At 41.1% G+C, this 17,308-nt stretch overlaps 1 protein-coding gene across 1 annotated transcript in view; it reads left to right on the forward strand.

Annotated features, from left to right (window-relative positions):
* Window positions 1-17,308, forward strand: part of exoc4 (exocyst complex component 4) — a 263,398-nt gene that overhangs the window by 186,864 nt on the left and 59,226 nt on the right. Inside the window, exon 12 of the mRNA XM_017711300.2 lies at window positions 14,372-14,508. Within this exon, the coding sequence (XP_017566789.1) occupies window positions 14,372-14,508 (137 nt within the window). The remainder of the gene's footprint in view (window positions 1-14,371; window positions 14,509-17,308) is intronic.

Consider the following 17,308-nt stretch of genomic DNA (forward strand, 5'->3'; position numbering starts at 1 on the left):
CGAATGTCTTTTAGAGTCTGGCCTTTGCTGAAGGATTGAGTCAGGATGGCATTTGTGAAGACACAGAGGCATCAGACAGGCTAAATTTGATGAAGGGAGTCGTTTTGATGGTCATTTTAGGCAGAGCTGACTCTTCAGGTTGTGTGTATGCACATATATATATATATGTGTGTGTGTGTGTGTGTGTGTGTGTGTGTGTAACCACACCTCCATTCCATTATGATAATGTGTATATCATTGCCTTCTGTTTGTTTCCCTCTCTGCGCCATTAGCCCCATATGGACCTCTTTTGGCAGATGCACTGGTGCCTCTCTGTGTGTGTGCTTCTATGTGTGTTAACCCCAAATGGCCTCTCACAGTGAGCATGTGCACTTGTGTGTGTGTGTGTGTGTGTGTGTGAAGTAGCAGCTTTTCAGAGGGGCCCTCCGCCAGTGGACCCTCGACTCTGTACATAAAACATCTTGAGTATAGCCATATCCAAAATTTGGGTGCCCTATAACATTATATCTATAGTCAACGTTTTTAAGTGAAAATAAGATTATACTTAAGTTTATACTTAAATATGGCTTTTTTCTATTTCAATTTAACATATCGCTGCTGTTGGATCAAAACCTTGTGAATAGTAACTTTACAGGAGAAGGAACAAACCTACTTTACTTCTAATGTAAGTCAATGGAACCAGACATTATTTCACGTCATTTTGGGCCATTTCTTTTGGTCCGTTCATCGTGAAATTTACACACAATGTAAAGGCCAACAGGTGCTTCCAAAATATTTAAAATCTGAAAAATGAATTTTTTTTACACAGAAAAGCATTTTATATTTTATTATATTTAGTTTTTTCCCCCTCTATGTTAAATTCAGCAAATAATTGTGCATTAAAATTTGCAGTAGGGTGTTCTCTGTGGAGGTTCATCCATCCATCCATTTTCTAAGGCGCGGGGGGGTGCTGGAGCCTATCCCAGCAGTCATCGGGCGGAAGGCAGGATACACCCTGGACAGGTCGCCAGTCCATCGCAGTCCATCCTCTGTGGAGGTTGTGTTCACTTATTTTCACTTAGGAAAAAGAAGAAAGTCTTTTTTGACCAGAGATGCCCAAACATTTGCTTACGACTACATTTCTCTTAACTGAAATACAGTGGGATGAATTTATAGCTGTAAATTTACATTGACAAACTGAAAATTGAAAGTGCTGAAACTTAAGCTTACAGTCTAAAAGTCAGTCCTACTTTTACGTATCATTTGGAACGTGCAGCCACTGTTGCTCTTACTGGACGGTGGTAATGGGAATTGAAAATGCATTCACTTTGTTTTTAAGGGGTTGGTATACCGGTCGATAAGCTGTATAGCAGTAAGCTACAAATAAGCAGTTAACTCAAAGCACAAACGGCACAGAACACACAAATGTTACCCCGTTTAGCTGAATGGCAGAGTCAGAGATGTTTGAGTGACTTTTCAAGTGAAAATAAAAATGCAGCAGCAGTTTGAATCATTTTATTTTCAAGACACCTCGGTCTCTTGGCCTGGTTCTCGGCTGGTACTGACAGCGTAAATGACCAAATGTCGCAGTGACTGGTGCTTACAACATGACTGACTGGGACGCACGAGACAAATTACTTGAGAAACGACGACATAAGTAAGTAAGTAAGTGATACTGTTTTGATCCCACAACCGGGGAAATTCCATCTCCGCATTTAACCCATCCATGCAAGTGAAACACCACACACACACTAGGGGGCAGTGAGGACACTTGCCCGGAGCGGTGGGCAGCCCTATCCACAGCGCCCGGGGAGCAGTTGAGGGTTAGGCGTCTTGCTCAAGGACACCTCAGTCATGGACTGTCGGCGCTGGGGATTGAACCGGCAACCTTCCGGTCACAGGGCCAGATCCCTAACCTCCAGCCCACGACTGCCCCAAAACAACGTTTAGCGTAGTGCTTAAAATAAATATCTATGCCAAATGAAAAACAGCTCTATGACATATACTGAAACAGTCAGATCTTATAATTACATAATGTCTCTAAAGAGATTTTATGCAGTATTTTATGCATTTCTTAAATGATTTATGCAGTGACCCCTGAGCCCAAAACAGAAATAGTTACAGAACAGAAAAACACTATTATACTTCATGGTTTCTCACACGCATATGTAGCTGAATTCCAGAGCACTTCCTTCATGTGTGGCCACATAGATCCTGATATTTATTTATTTATTTATTCATTTATTTACCAAAAATAGTACAGTATTTATTTTAGATTTTACCCTTGTGTCGATTTTAATATGCAGTGGAATCATTACTGCAAATGACATGTTGTGTTGGTTTTCTAAGTGTAAATAAGTGAACACCTTTGCACATTTTAATACACAGTTACTGCTTATTTGCTCAATTTACCATAATGGGAAAAGAATAACACATGAACTGTGGCCTGTGCAAAAGTTTTATACTCTCTTATTTTCTCAGCAAATAAACCGAAATTGTGGACTAATCAGCAGAAAATGCAGTATTTATGTTTTTGTAGATGTTGTGTGTGTTGAATTTAACATATTGCAAAGAATAAAATCAAACTGTGGCCTGTGAAGAAGTTATTGCATATTTTATACAGTATAATTTTTTTCACAGTAAATTAAAACAGAACTTGTGCACTAATTAGCTGAATTTAACCTATTGGGAAAAAAATAAAACCTAAAATGTGGTCTGTGCAAAAGTTATGGCACATCTTGTGTTTTGTTTTTATTTTTTCCCCCCAGTGTTTTAAACTTTAAAAACAATAGAAATTACTAAGAAATGCACTGAAGTTTGTAGAAAAGTGCCGTTTAAAGTCTGTTCTCTGTATAGAATCTTCTTATTTTCACTTAAAAGTCGTCGAAACGTGCAGTGTGACTGGGGGTGGTTAAACGACTGTACGTCTCGGTGCAGTCTGAGAGCCGCACTAATCAGAGTTGAAATATTATTTTTGCTGTTTACACTGTCACAAAAACAAATCCATCACGGATGCAGAAACAAATCCGATCAGACTTTTATCTGCACTGCGAACATCCCCAAAGAAGGAGGGAGGGGAGAGTGATGGAGACCCCCGGTAGGAGTAGTATAGGGGCGGAGGTGGGCGTACTTCTCGCCTCCTGTGGTCCCATCTGCTACGAAGAGAGACATTACTCAGCTCAAACCACACCCCACCACACGCTCACACCCAGACATTAATTCTGCTGATGATGCTTCATTTACACATCACGTAGCTCACACACCTGGCTCTCGAGTGTCTCACACGCAGGCGTGATGGATGCGCGAGCTCATTTGCATGGGTTCAGTTATCACTCAGCCCACAGAGATGGAGCGCGAATGGAAAAGAGCTTTCCTTTGAAATGGCACACATTAGGACATGCGTAATCCCGCACTGGGGGGATTTGCATGTGGAAGTGCAGTGTGCGCGCTTTTGTGCCGCACCAGTGGATCGAGAGATGGGATTCGCACATCAGGCCTTTCCAGGGGAGGGGGGTCACCCTTGGTGTGTGCATTCGCGTATGTTGGAGTAATCCATTCTAGTCACCGATGGACCACCAGTGGAGTAATTCCTAGAGAACTCATTTGAAAAGTTCTCTCGAAGTTGCTACAACCAGTGGCCCCATAGGGCCTGAACAGTAGGCATATGTTTACGTTTTCACAATTGACAGCTGGTCTGTAAAGGTAGGAGAACGCAGCGTTAGGAGTCTAGCCCGGGGAGTCTAGCCTCTTCAGCGTGATGTGGTGTGTCCTAGCTGTCTGCTACGTGGAGGCTGACACACCGTAATGTGATCAGTTTCTCTTTTGCCGACTGGTTGTGAATTCTCAATTGGCAATTTTTTAGCTCAATTAATGCACAAACGTCTAAAGTATCAAACATTATAAATATCGTCACGCTGCTTTGTTGATTTGTTTAAATTAGCTATCATTTTTTGGTAACTTTTTACTTGGTGTCCACTTAACACGTTCATAACATCTTCCAGAACACTTCATGTAAATGAATGTTTAAATATGTGTTTTAAATGACATTAATATGGACTACTATGTAATTTTACTGAGATGCATTTTTTCAAAATAAAAGTTATTTTTAATTTAACTTAATTTATTTTTAAAATGCACTATTTTCAGTGAAACGCCTCATTTCTGGACAGCCAAAACAAAACTGACCTCTCTTTTTCCTTTTGGTTATTAAGTGCTTTGACACATTTCACCTATACTTTTGACTTATTTTAAATTATTTGTTTATTCTTAAGTCTTTGTCGCTTTTCACGTCACTTTACTAAATGGACAGTGAATTACTCCTAAATATACTATGAACAATCGTTTGACTGAATCTTAGTGAGGTGGTGGGACTGCATGAGGGAATTTTACAGGCCGTAAATCTCATCCATTCCTTGTAGATGCTGGATAACTACATGAATGTAAGTCGCCTACTTTGCCTTGCAGTTTAAAGATCTGACCTGCATTTCAGTCTGGTTAGCTGTATTCACTTTTGAGGTGAAGACAAAACAGAATTTATTCATCCTTGTGATAACGGTGCAACGTTTAGCCTCAGAGTGTCAGTTAAATTGGATAACCGATTCACAGTTCTGCTTGGGCCCTCTCCAGTACCATACGTCAGGAAGAGCATCACTAAAAATAAAATAAAACCTCTACAGTGTTGATCCTTGGGATAGCAGTGCTACCATTTAAGCCCACGAGAGTTAACATTTTCCTCAAAAAGGTATAGACTGTTGAATAAAAAGGAGAAAGAGTAGCAAAGTGCAAATTACAAATACTTAAGAAGAAGCAAATAATTAAAAAGAAGTTGGGCGAAATATGTTTGTGTCAAAGCACCTAATGACCAAAGCAATAAAACAAGGTCATTAATATTTCAGCTGTCCAGAAATAGATGGTGGCACTTTTTCATGTTGCAAGTAATGAAGTTGAGTAGGTGGCGATTGTAAAATCTATAAAGAGAGAAGAAACCATAAAAACCCTTTCAGGGTAGAAACACTGTCACTCAGATGTTTATATTAACAGTCTTCAGTACATTTCTTTAGGGAAAAATAAGTTCGCAGTTGCCCCATATTACCTAGATATCCCAGATCAAAACGCCATACGTTGCTCCAGGCAGTGGCTTTAGAATGAAACAGATCCAACGAACAATACAACCAAACTTCCAGTGCGATAGAACAGCATCAGGCCAGTAAAGTGGAATCATTTAACCTAATAAATGAAAATCAGAAACCTTCAGACATTTATTTTCCTTCTCTTTATAATAAGCCCTTCACCAAAAATGTTTTCGATTGTAGTCGTCTTTTGTTGAGCTGTGCCAAGAGCCCCATTTTAGCAGTTTAGCTTTGTGTTTCGCTTAACAACACGGCAAAAAATGGTATCTTGTCAAGTAAAATTGTTAAATCTAGTCAATATGTCCAGAATTTCTCCTGTTGAGATTGATATAAGCTTGTTTTGATGACTATTTAACTTCTTTTTCAATTATTTAAACATTTTAACCTGTTTTATGTCATTTTATTAAATAAAATGATCTGTTGGCAGATAATTTTGCTTGTTGTAAGAAATGAGCTTGAAACGAGCTAAATGATATGGCAGCATAGCGAGAAAATTTTACTTAATAAAACTACTTAAAACAGGTAAAATATGTCTAATGATAAGCTACATAATCTAATAATAAATGCACAACCATCCCAAAATCAGAAATATCATGTAGTAACTAGAACTCAGATACTGTCACTTGAGAAGAGTGAATGGGATCGGATGTCTTGTTATTACATTACTGTGAGGGCGATTTGAGCAGGACTGCTGTTACTGAAAGAGCTCAGAGTTTGCGAATTATAGCAGGTAACAGGCTCTGGAATGATCACTCAGTACACTTTTACTGGATTAAAAGCAGATCTCACTACAACACCTCTCTAGGCTAAATGAGGCTCCAATGTGGCTCAAGGTTTAAGTTTAAAAAAATAATAATAATAATTGTACACAATGCAGTGTATGTATGTATGTATGTACAGTACTGTGAGAAAGTCTGAGGCACCCAAGACACATTTTCAAAATCTATTTATTTGTGTAGTTTGTGTTTATTTGCTGAGAAATGTGTTAAATTTAGTTTATTCAAATATTTAGAATATTATTGTTTTTATATGTATATAAATGTGTTTATATATATATATGTATGTAGTAAATAGTGATTTTCTGGATGTCGGTGTGTTTGTTTACCCGTCTCCAAGCTTCTCCTCGAGGAAGCCCAGTATTATATGTAGTTAAAAAGCAGCTCCTGGTTTGACCAATCAGTGCTCAGTAAATTGAGCTCATGATGTAATTGATGATATTAACGAGTCTCTGTGGCGGCTGTGAAGGTGTCAAGGAAAAATACAGACCCGAGAAATTCTTGTTCCTTTTTATTGTTTTTCTGTTTATCTGAATTATGAATACGACTTTATTCTAATGTATATTGTGATCAACTCACTGCTGAGCTAAACTGTTTAAACATTTGCTTAGACGCCTGAAACTTACAGTGCATGTAAGACTGTGGTGGCGATGTTGCAGGTGTGCTGCAGCTGAGCAGCGGGGTCATGTTGGACAGGCCATGTATCTGTGTGCTGTGTTGCAGCGTCTCAGAGGCATGCGGCCGCTCTGACAGTGATGAATGAACTGTCACAATGCCATCCTCTCACACGTCACACTCATTTACCCCGGAGAGCGTGTGGTGTGCGTGTCCTGCCTCCGTGGCATGAGCGCGAGTCAGTATGTGTGTGCGTAAACGCCGCAGTGGAACAGTCAAGGTTAAATACTCTGAACTTTGGAAGCTGTGGGGTCACAGCTGGATTAAAGGGGAGAGACCCTGAGCCATTACAGACGAGAACCACACCCACACATACGCCCTCGGACACCTAGCTCTATTTTTCATCCTGTCTTTCTGTCTTTACTGGAACCATGTGCCACCCTTCACTGTGAGACCTGAAATCCCAGCCTTAAATAAATAATAATAATAATAAAAGAAATTCAATTTAAAGTTCTTTTTACAGTCCTTTGCCCAACTGTGGTCTGTCAGCCCAGGCCAGGTTTCTTCTGTGGTTTTGTTTTTGGAGCTTTGAGGCATCGTGCCAACTGCGTCTCTAAATATTCACAGATTTTTGTGATAATACATGACAAACCTCGATAAAATTGGAAGAAAGTGAACTGCATGGCCAAAGCAGAAACTCATTCAGAACAGATTTCAGATCCAGCTGGTGGGTGAATGTTCACACAGGTAAAAGCTTCCCGAATCAGGTCTTTTTCTTCATATGTGACACAGATGTGTGTCTGTGTGTCTGTGTGAACAGATAAACACACTGAGTCTGACATTTTCAATTCCGATTTGAAACGCTTGCGTATGTGGTACTGAAATCTGACTTATATCCGATCTGCGGCGATGCAACTCCAGAACAGATCGGAAGTCATGCAACTTTTACTGCAATCCAGCCCCACATTCGTCATAATTTCACGCTGCTGAGACCTCAAACATTTGGGGTGATGTTTCTATAGTCCTGGCTCCTCTCAAGGATTCCTCCTCTTGCTCTTAGGGTCACCACTGGTGACGCTCATGGGGACTTGGTGGTTGGATAGTGTAGTGGGTAACACCTCTGCCTTCTACGCTGTAGACTGGGGTTCAGTCCCCCACCTGGGTAAGCACCCTACACTATACCCATAAGAGTCCTTGGGCAAGACTCCTAACACCACCTTCGCCTACTTGTGTAAAATGATCAAATTGTAGGTCGCTCTGGATAAGAGCGTCAGCCAAAATGCTGTAAATCTACAGGACTTGGACACAGATTTTTCTGTTAAGCTGCTTCGTGACTACGCCTGTTGTAAAAATCACTGTAGAACTAAAACTGACGTGATATGACTTACCTTCTTGGGTGAAAGCTGTGAGACGTCTGGGATTCATTTGAACTTTGAGCAGAACTAAATCAACCGCCTCTCAGTCAATCACAATAGCAATAGAAGTAAATTCATCAACATTATTAGTGTAAGAGATGGAAAGGAATGCGCAATGCCTGACATGCTGTCCTGATTATCTGGAGAGTAGAGCTGTTTTTATTTCAGACAGCTGAAATTGGTTTGGATGAGACTCCAAGGAAAAAGAAACTCAGTGTCAAAATGATTAATGGACTCTAAGGTAAGCTGGGTTATCTGAGTTAATGTATTTACTTAACTCCTATTTTAACCAGTGGTGGACAGTAACTAAGTAAATTTAATTAGTTTCTGTACTTTAGTATTTTCAGTGTATCTGTACTGAAGTTTCTCCGTTCTGGGCGTCTTTTTTCTTTCACTCCACTACATTTCAGAGTCTAATATCCGACTTTTTCCTCCACTACATTTTGAGAAATCTGTCATTCCTTTTGGTTTCTGTGTGTATAAAAACATAACATGTCAAAACGAAAGAAGCGCAAAGCAAGAACATAAATGATGGAACTAACCCAACCTGTAAATAGAGCACAATATAGAAATATGTCCACATATGCAGTCGAGACTGACGCGGCTTTTTTCTGAATTTCTACAAACACCATTTCATTTTATAGTAAATGAGTTTGGGCTGGTTTATGTTTATGAACAGACGCCTACAGATCAACATAGTAAAGGAGCTCATCTGTGATCCTGAGTTTAAAGCCAGTTTTTATTCAACTTAAACTTGGAACTAAGTTGTAAATAAATCTGAAACTGAAACTTTGCTTGTGTGTAAAAAGTGATTTCAGAGCCACTCGGTTCTCCCTGATGGAAACTGTTTACCTTCAGTGTTTTGTGCTTCTGATCATTTTAATAGACGTCAGCGTCACTAATTAATGACGTTCTATTAAAAGACTGGTTTACCAAGAGAGACGCTGGAGGACTTTCACCTGAAATGAGTTCATGAAGCCAGTCTGGTTATAAAAATGATAACAGGACCAGATCAGAGCCAGAATTACTCTTTTAGTACTTTTACTTTATACTTAAGTACATTTGAAGGTGAATACTTTAGTACTTTTACTCAAGTGGAGGTCTAAAGGGAGGAACTTCTACTTTTACTGGAGTGATATTTTACCTTGGGGGTCTCGACTTTAACTCAAGTACATGATTTGTGCACTTCGTCCATCTCTGATTTTAACATGATGTTTGATAGTAAGTGATGCTGTAGAACAATGTTAGGGTTAGTTTTCTTCGCTCCAGAGTTAAGTAGAGGAAGTACTGGACTTCCTAAGAAAAGATCAGATCACTGCTGTTTTAAAAGAACTGCCCTGGCTACCTGTATCTTTCAGGATAGATTTTAAAGCTCTGCTACTAGTTTTTAAGGCTCTAAATGACCTCAAAGCACCATTTACATCACAGAGTTTTTATCTGTTTATATTCCAGCACGTAATCTTAGATCTGCAGATACTGACCTACGAACACCCTCTGTAAAATACAGAAAACGTGGAGAGACTCTCAGTTATTCCGCTTCTAAACTGTGGAGTTCAGTTCAGCTTTTATTAGACAGTCAAGCTTAGTGTCACTTTTAAGAAACATTTAAAAACGTCTCTTTAACTCGGCATTTAATTAAAACTCGACATCTCGTGGTGTTTATCTTCTAATTTGAACAAATTTGAATTAGAATTTTCTTCTGATTCTGAATAAATACCAACAATTTCTTGTATAACTGTGTTTTATCGCCTGTCTGTAAAGCAGTTTGAGCTGCCACTGGCATGAAAAGGGCTATATATATATAAATTATTATTATTATTATTAGTATTATTATTAGCTCATTTGAAGAGGTAGCTTCTATCTCTAAAACCTCCTCCTTATAAGGAGTTAAAATCTACCTCTCTAAAAGATTTCCCTGGTCTGATTACTGTAAAAAGGTCTTCAGAAATCCTTTTTTTCCATTATATTGACCTACATTTATATTTTGTCGGTTCTCAGATATACTGTATGTCTGTGCTGAACGTCTTGTAAAGCCAGTTTATTTCGTAATGAAGATGTTCTCGTCTGTGTGCTGAAAGTTTGATGGACATGGAAACAGTAATTAAGATCGACGGGACTTGTCAGACTTTGCATATGCTTAATTAGGGATCCAGGTCTAGGTTCAACAGGACCCACTCTGGTTGTCATAAAGGCCCCAGAGATTTGACTCAACTTATTTTTTTACTTCTTTCACTCTTTGTTTTTGCCTCTCCTTTAAAGTCTTTGCTCAAGAGAAGCAAATTTATATGGGTTCCTACGAGACGTGTTACATTGCGCTGGCTATTCTGCTTTCTAGGCCTGTTTGGACATATTGAGGGCGTAATAAGAGCACTGTACCGCTGCTCAGTGTGAGTTCCTTTGAACGAGATTTGATAAAAATAGACTCTCTACCCTGTATGAGCATTTGTGTTCTCCACTTTGCTGAATGTTGTGCTGCTTTCATTAGCTCTCACAGGTAGAGAGCTATTACCTGCCCAGCGTTCACCCAGTCTGTTCATTTCACCTGCTCTAAAGAGACTGCAATTAGTAGGGAATGAACGCTGGCTAGCATGGGTTTTGCTGTCTAATGCGCTGTGCCACCAAAGGTGGGGAGTCATACGGATTAAAATACTTCGTAGAATACTGATGTTGGATTTTATGTGGCCTTTTTTTTGGATTAATGAATATATTTATATGGGCGAAGGGGAGCTGATCCTAGACTTGTGCTGAAATGAGCCGAGTGCACAGCTGTGCGGCTGTGCGTAATCAATGCTTCAGATGCTAATGACTTTCTGAAGTTGCTTGAAGTGTCGTTTGGGCGCGAGAGGTAGGTCGTTTGGAAGTGTCAGAGGAAGGAGGAGGGTTGACGGGCAGGGAGGAGTGGCACTTCTGTCTCTCATCGTTTGTCCCAGCATGGCATTTTAAGATGGAAAGATGTCTCTAGCTGCAGGACAAATGGACCGTTTTCCTCCCTCCTCCGCCTGTGCGTTGCTCTATCGCATCCTCTACTTTCACTCTTTCCTTCTCTTTCTCCCTCTCTCTCTCTCTGCCCTTCTAGCCTCTTTCTGCAGCTTGATTACTTTTTAATGATTTCCTCAGCTAAGACGAATGGCTGTGTTAAATGAGCAGAATTAGACAAGTGCTACAGAGTGCTGAAGCATTTGTTACTGGAATAATTGGGTTTAGGTCTTGAGAGAGAGAGAGAGAGAGAGAGAGAGAGAGAGAGAGAGAGAGATCCATCAGACTGACCATGTGGTATTGTTGATCCTTTTGATTGTGTTACACTTCAGGCCAACTTTTGATTTAAACAATAGTCTGGATGTCAAGTCGGGGCAGAAGCCAAGATTTGCTATTATATACACGTACACGCAAACGCTGACACATTCTGGAGATGATGGAGTTGTTCCAGCAAGGCCACAGCGTAGTCCCCTGCTGAAACCGGCTGGCACGGAACCCAGCGTTCAATCCCATCTCCTGCCGCCACCCCCGCCACCCCCCCAGCCCCCTTTCCCTCAGCCGCAGTCACAGCTCCAGCCTCTCTACGGATCATTACCCTCACCCTCCCTCCTCAGGGCCGCCAGCAGCGTGCATTGAAATGTAGAACAGATTGCAGATCAAGCGTTTCGCCGCTTAAAGGCACTGCTTCCCCCTGCTGGGCAGGGTGTGTCATAGCAGCTCAGCATGGGGGCCTCCCAACACCAGGGCCAATTAAACAGAGTTACGCCAGCGCCAAGGCTGCGAGGGGGCTACACTTCTGACTTCTGTACACAATCCGGTGCCACTGCCAATGCCACTGCCGCCACCTATACGGCTGCCAACGCTTCTCCGATCCTGCGGCCACTGCCGAGCGAAGGAACCCCAGCCAAAGGCTACAGGCAGCGCTAACAACACCGTGTGACTGCTGTCTCTCTGCATGCAGCGCTTCTGTTTTGGCCGCGTTCCGTTAACCTGTGTCGAGTAACCACTCGCTGTTCTGGCAGAGAGGGTGTGGCAGGAGAAGGAGAAGTAGATCAGTACCGCAGGAAGGGATGGACTGTGTGGAGTTTACCTGGCGACTTTTGATGCTGTGTTTTCTCCATTAGTTCCAGTTCTGTGCCTAATCTGTAATGGCTTCTAGTCTCATACCGTGGCATTTCTCTCTCTTCCACCATCGCGCACACACAGCATCAGTGACAGCTGCTCCTGGAGCAGCACCAGGCTTTGACAGGTGAAAGTGAGGCCTGATTGCATGTCATTTATGGAGTGCCTGACGTTTTTGCGTGTGGCTTCTGAGGCGGCTGACTATGGCAAATGACTGAGCTGTCATTTGCAAGTGCTTCATTTCAGCCTTTGAAAACAATACGGCCACCAGCAGTCACATCAGAGACTGTAACACAGTAATCGATTCCTCAGCAGGTCAGGGAAAAGTGTACGTTCGGAGACTTTGATGTATGGAATTCAGAAAGTTCTTTCAAGCTCATCAGATTTAATAGCCACTCTTAGCTGAAACCACGTCAGACAAGGCTGACGTCTTTTGAACAGGGCTGGTTTCTGGTTTTCTGTATTTTTGGGGGTCAGAATCAGTTTTCATTTACAAAACTGATGCTTGCCGGTGTCAGTACATGTACAGGTGATGGGTGTATGTCTTGCTCATATAATATAAATATGATATAATGTAATCCATTAGCATAAGGAAAAAGACAAAGGAAAATACACCCGTAAAAAAAAAAAAAAACAGCTTTTGACCCCTAACAACCACCTGGAAGACCTGGTAGACACCAAAACTGTCCCCAGCAGATAAACAGCACTAAAAGCTCAGTCATAGAATGTGTTTGGGATTTCTTGGATCAGGAGAAGCAGAAATGCAACCAAAGGTGGAAAAATATCCCTTTCTGAAAGTGTGTCTCCTAAAAAGAATGGAAGCTGTAATGTTGAAGAGTGGATACACTAAATACTGACAGAATATCATATGTAGTTGTTGATGTTTCTGTGTAATGTTCTGTACAATGTTTCCTGCTGAGAAATGAATGACTTGAACTTACGGCTGTGTTGACTGGAAGTTAAGTAAATGGGGTGGTAGTAAAGAGGTGGTCTCTGACTCAGTAGGTATGAACGATTTTTATACCAGCAACATAAACATCTCTGCTACAAACCAACACTTGAACTTTGTTTCTAGCTCCTACCATTAATGTACAGTTCCCCCGAAAATGATGAGTAGCACAGTGATACAGTTTAGCCCATTGGTGGGTTCACTGTAACAGATAGAGGGTCATTTTAACACCCGCTAGAGAAGTCTGAGCAACCAAAGTTAATTCAGTATAATCCCATGTTATAGGAAACTAGTATATTTTCCAGCCATACCACATTATATATGATCGTCTGTAAGACAGACAGACAGATCAACTGATGGATACACACCCACCAAATTATATATAAACACTGACATAAACACAATGAGAGCTGCCCACCCTACGCTGATGTTCTCATAGACTCCTAGTTATTCCTAATACCAATATTACTGCTATTAATATTAGTAATATAATCACTTGTAGGTAGTTTGACCAGAGGAGGATGGCTCCCCCCTGGTGAGCCTGGTTCCTCCCAAGGTTTCTTCCTCAGTTCTGAGGGAGTTTTTCCTTGCCACTGTTGCCCCTGGCTTGCCCACCAGGGGGTTTCTGTACATTCTTACAGTCCTGTTGAAACTTTTTGAATTTGATTTGATTTGATTTGAATGAGTCGGTGTCAAACAATGACAGATTAATTTTTTGTCCAGTGAAGGACAGCAAATAAAAAATATCACACATCAGTAAAATATGGAACATTGTTTCTGAATAACTGCAGTTCTACCCACTCTCAGTTTCATTGATATGCTTATTTAAATCTGAAATACTAACATCTGAAAGATCCTAATAAATCTCAGAAGAAAATGTTTTAGGATGTTTCTCTTTCTTTTTAAAATCTGTGTGAACATGTGGAACAGAAACACAATTTATTTGTCTTTGTTTGCTAAAGGTGGTTTAGTTAACACAGTGTGACAACTAACCCCGCAGTGCGGAGGCTGTACTTAAGCCCAGCTGCACTTGCTGTGAGCTCGTCAGCTGCTCCAAAACGGGGCTACGATTTAGCCAACAAGATGGTGATTAAAGTAATGTAAGGTTGGATTTTGTGATTTACACAAACCGCTCGGTAACCGAAAACAAAACGTGCTGAAAAAAAATGACTTGCATGCCCTGTAAACGCTCTTTGGCACAGATCTCTTTAAAATGCTGACACATCTCTCTGAATTTTGGTGGGAGACTGTGGCTAGGAAATGTGGTAGTGTGGCCAGAAGCTCACGGCGCTTGACCTTCCATGACAACATAAAAAGTTTGTGTTAATACATTTGAATACATTTACTAGAGCATCCATTATCTCCAGCGCTGTAGCTAATGTTGTTTATGTCTGTGTTTTGTGTTGCCAGAGCACTATAATAGTGGAGAAGTCCATCCAGGATCTGATGAGCCTGATGAAGGATCTCAGTGCATACTCCAACCAGTTCCTAGAGATGATCTGTGACAAGCTCAAAGAATACAAAGAGATTTGTAACACCGCCTACAGGTAACACATTCTGTCAGTGTACATTATTACATTGGGACAGAGGTGAAAACTGTGATGTGCATGAACTTCTGTGAACTTGTTTCTGCCCTAAAATTCAATTTCCCGTGACATCTAATTAAACCAACTGTCTGTCTTTTGGTCTTTTTGCATATTTTATGCTGACCTTTAGGCAGAGAGGCTTGGTTAAGTGCAGTAAGGTGTACAGATTACTGCACTGTAATGACTCCTGAGCTTAAATGCCAAAGGGAAACTATCCTGGTGATCAGAGCCTGTTGTTTTCAGTTGATTCTTACCTGTTTTGAAGTTATTTTTCCAAATGGCATGTCGAGCTGAAGAATTTGGGGAAAATATCTGATAGCAGTTTTTCTGACCAATGATACAAATGCACTTTAAATGCAATTACTTACTTTAAGCTTCACCAAAATCTGCACATCCTTTTTTTTCAGTCAATCCAACCTGACATTCGTCATAATTTTGCTCTGCTGATCTCATGAACATTTGGGGAGATGTTTCTGTGCAAAAAATTAGAAGATCCAAATCTTCCATGTTTACAAAGAAATTACCAAACGCCGTTGTAGGAGAATGAGGCTGCAGCGTCAAAGAAAGTCTGAAAGCTTGAACACGTTCTGGGTGATAAGCCCAGCTGTCAGTCAGTGAAGCTTCATGATGGCTCCTGTGATGCTCGTGAAGATGAAGCTGATCTACCAGGATCGACTGCCGTTCGTTGGCAGTCGTGATTGTTTACCTCTGGATGAGCCATGTGAAGCAACATAAAGCATTGTTTTTTGCGCATGTGGGTCCGTTTAGGAGCTGATCTTTTCAGACTGATGACACATATAGATCACATTTAAAAGATGTTGTGAAAGGCCAAACAAAAAAAATCGGATGGATTTGGTGAGAAAATCAGGTTTGGGCCACTTATTATACTGTATACAGTGCCTCCAAGTCGTGTTCAACCCCCTGCAGATTTTGCAAATTCAACAAGTTGCAAATAAGTTAGAGCCTAGAAATTTTGAACAAGAGTAGCATTTATTAACAGATGACTAAATATTACAAACAAAAATATAAGTTGCTCAATTACAATATAATACATTTTAAACATAAAAATTAGGATCGGTTATTATTCAACCCCTAGGTTTCATATGTTTTGGAATAACCCTTGTTTGCAGTTACAGCTATTAATAGTTTTTTATATGACCTGATCAGGCCGGCACAGGTCTCTGGAGTGATCTTGGCCCACTCCTCCATGCAGGTCTTCCCCAAGTTGTCTAGGTTCTTTGGTCATCTCTTGTGGACTTTGATCTTGAGCTCCTTCCACAAGTTTCCAAATGGGTTAAGGTCAGGAGACAGACTAGGCCACTGCAACACTGCCACTTAATCTTTTCCCTCTTAAACCAGGCCTTGGGTTTCTTACCCGTGTGCTTGTGGTTGTCCTGTTGGAAGATGAAATGACGACCCACCTTAAGATCCTTGATGGAGGAGCGGAGGTTTTTGGCCAAAATCTCCAGGTAGACTGTGCTATCCGTCTTCCCATGGATGAGGACCAGATGGCCAGGCCCCTTGGCTGAGAAGCAGCCCCACAGCATGATGCTGCCACCACTACTGACTGTAGGGATGGTATTCTTGGGGTCATATACTGTGCCATTCTCTTGCTAAATGCCCCAGGTGTGGTTGGCACCAAAGACCTCGATCTTGGTCTCATCAGACCAGAGAACCATGAACCAGTCTGCCTCAGAGTCCTTCAAGTGGTCATGAGCAAACTTTAGACGGGCCTTGGCACGATGCTTTGAAAGTAAAGGTAGCTTACGGGCTTGTCTGGAACGGAGACCGTTGTGGTGGAGTATGTTACTTATGATATTTTTTGAAACCAGTGTCCCCACTGCCATGAGATCTTCCCGGAGCTCCCTCCTTGTTGTCCTTGGGTCAGCCTTGACCATTCGGACAAGCCTGGCCTCAGCACAGGAGGAAACTTTGAAAGACTGTCTAGGCCGTGGAAGGTTAACAGTAGTTCCGTAAGCCTTCTGCTTCTGGACGATGCTCTCAGTGATGGAGACAGGTCGGCCCAACTCCTTGGAAAGGGCTTTGTACCCCTTGCCAGGCTTGTGACCCTCCACAATTTTGTCTCTGATGGCCTTGGAATGCTCCTTAGTCTTTCCCATGTTGACCATGTATGAGTGCTGTTCACTTGATTGGGGAAGAGCTTTTATAGTCAGAAAAGGTGGGAAAAAACAGATAATTAGTCCTATCATGTGAAGCTCATTGTTCTTAATACCTCAATTACTTCTTAATACTTCAGGGAACCAAACAGAATTCTGGTGGTTTGAGGGGTTGAATAATGATTGACCCTCTGGTAAACTTTGCAAAATTAATAAATAAATAAACAGAGGAATAACATTCTTTTTTTGCTGCAGTGCATTTCACATGTCCAGGCCCATCTGCTGTCCAAATTTCATAATGCTAAATTATCTCCAAATACTACTTGGATGCACTGTACATTTAATACAGATGATCTGCATTAATCTGTTAGGACAGCTTAAATTCAACATCAGTAGACTTTTCATGGTAACTAGGAACTTCATACAGTTGGTCTCCGATAGCTGACCAAAACTGACCTGAAGTTATTTACTTCATATCTATTTTCATACATGTTTAGTGTGAAATCTTCATTCATCTCATGTCAGTATTGTGACAAATCACAGGACCAAGTCTCAGTCATTGGGCCACGTTCTTGTAATAGTGTAGAGAATGAACCTTAGGAACAGAATCCTCCTCAGTACCTCTGAAGCAGCCGCGCTCTGAG

Source organism: Pygocentrus nattereri, chromosome 1 (assembly GCF_015220715.1).
Source record: "Pygocentrus nattereri isolate fPygNat1 chromosome 1, fPygNat1.pri, whole genome shotgun sequence".
NCBI lineage: Eukaryota > Metazoa > Chordata > Actinopteri > Characiformes > Serrasalmidae > Pygocentrus > Pygocentrus nattereri.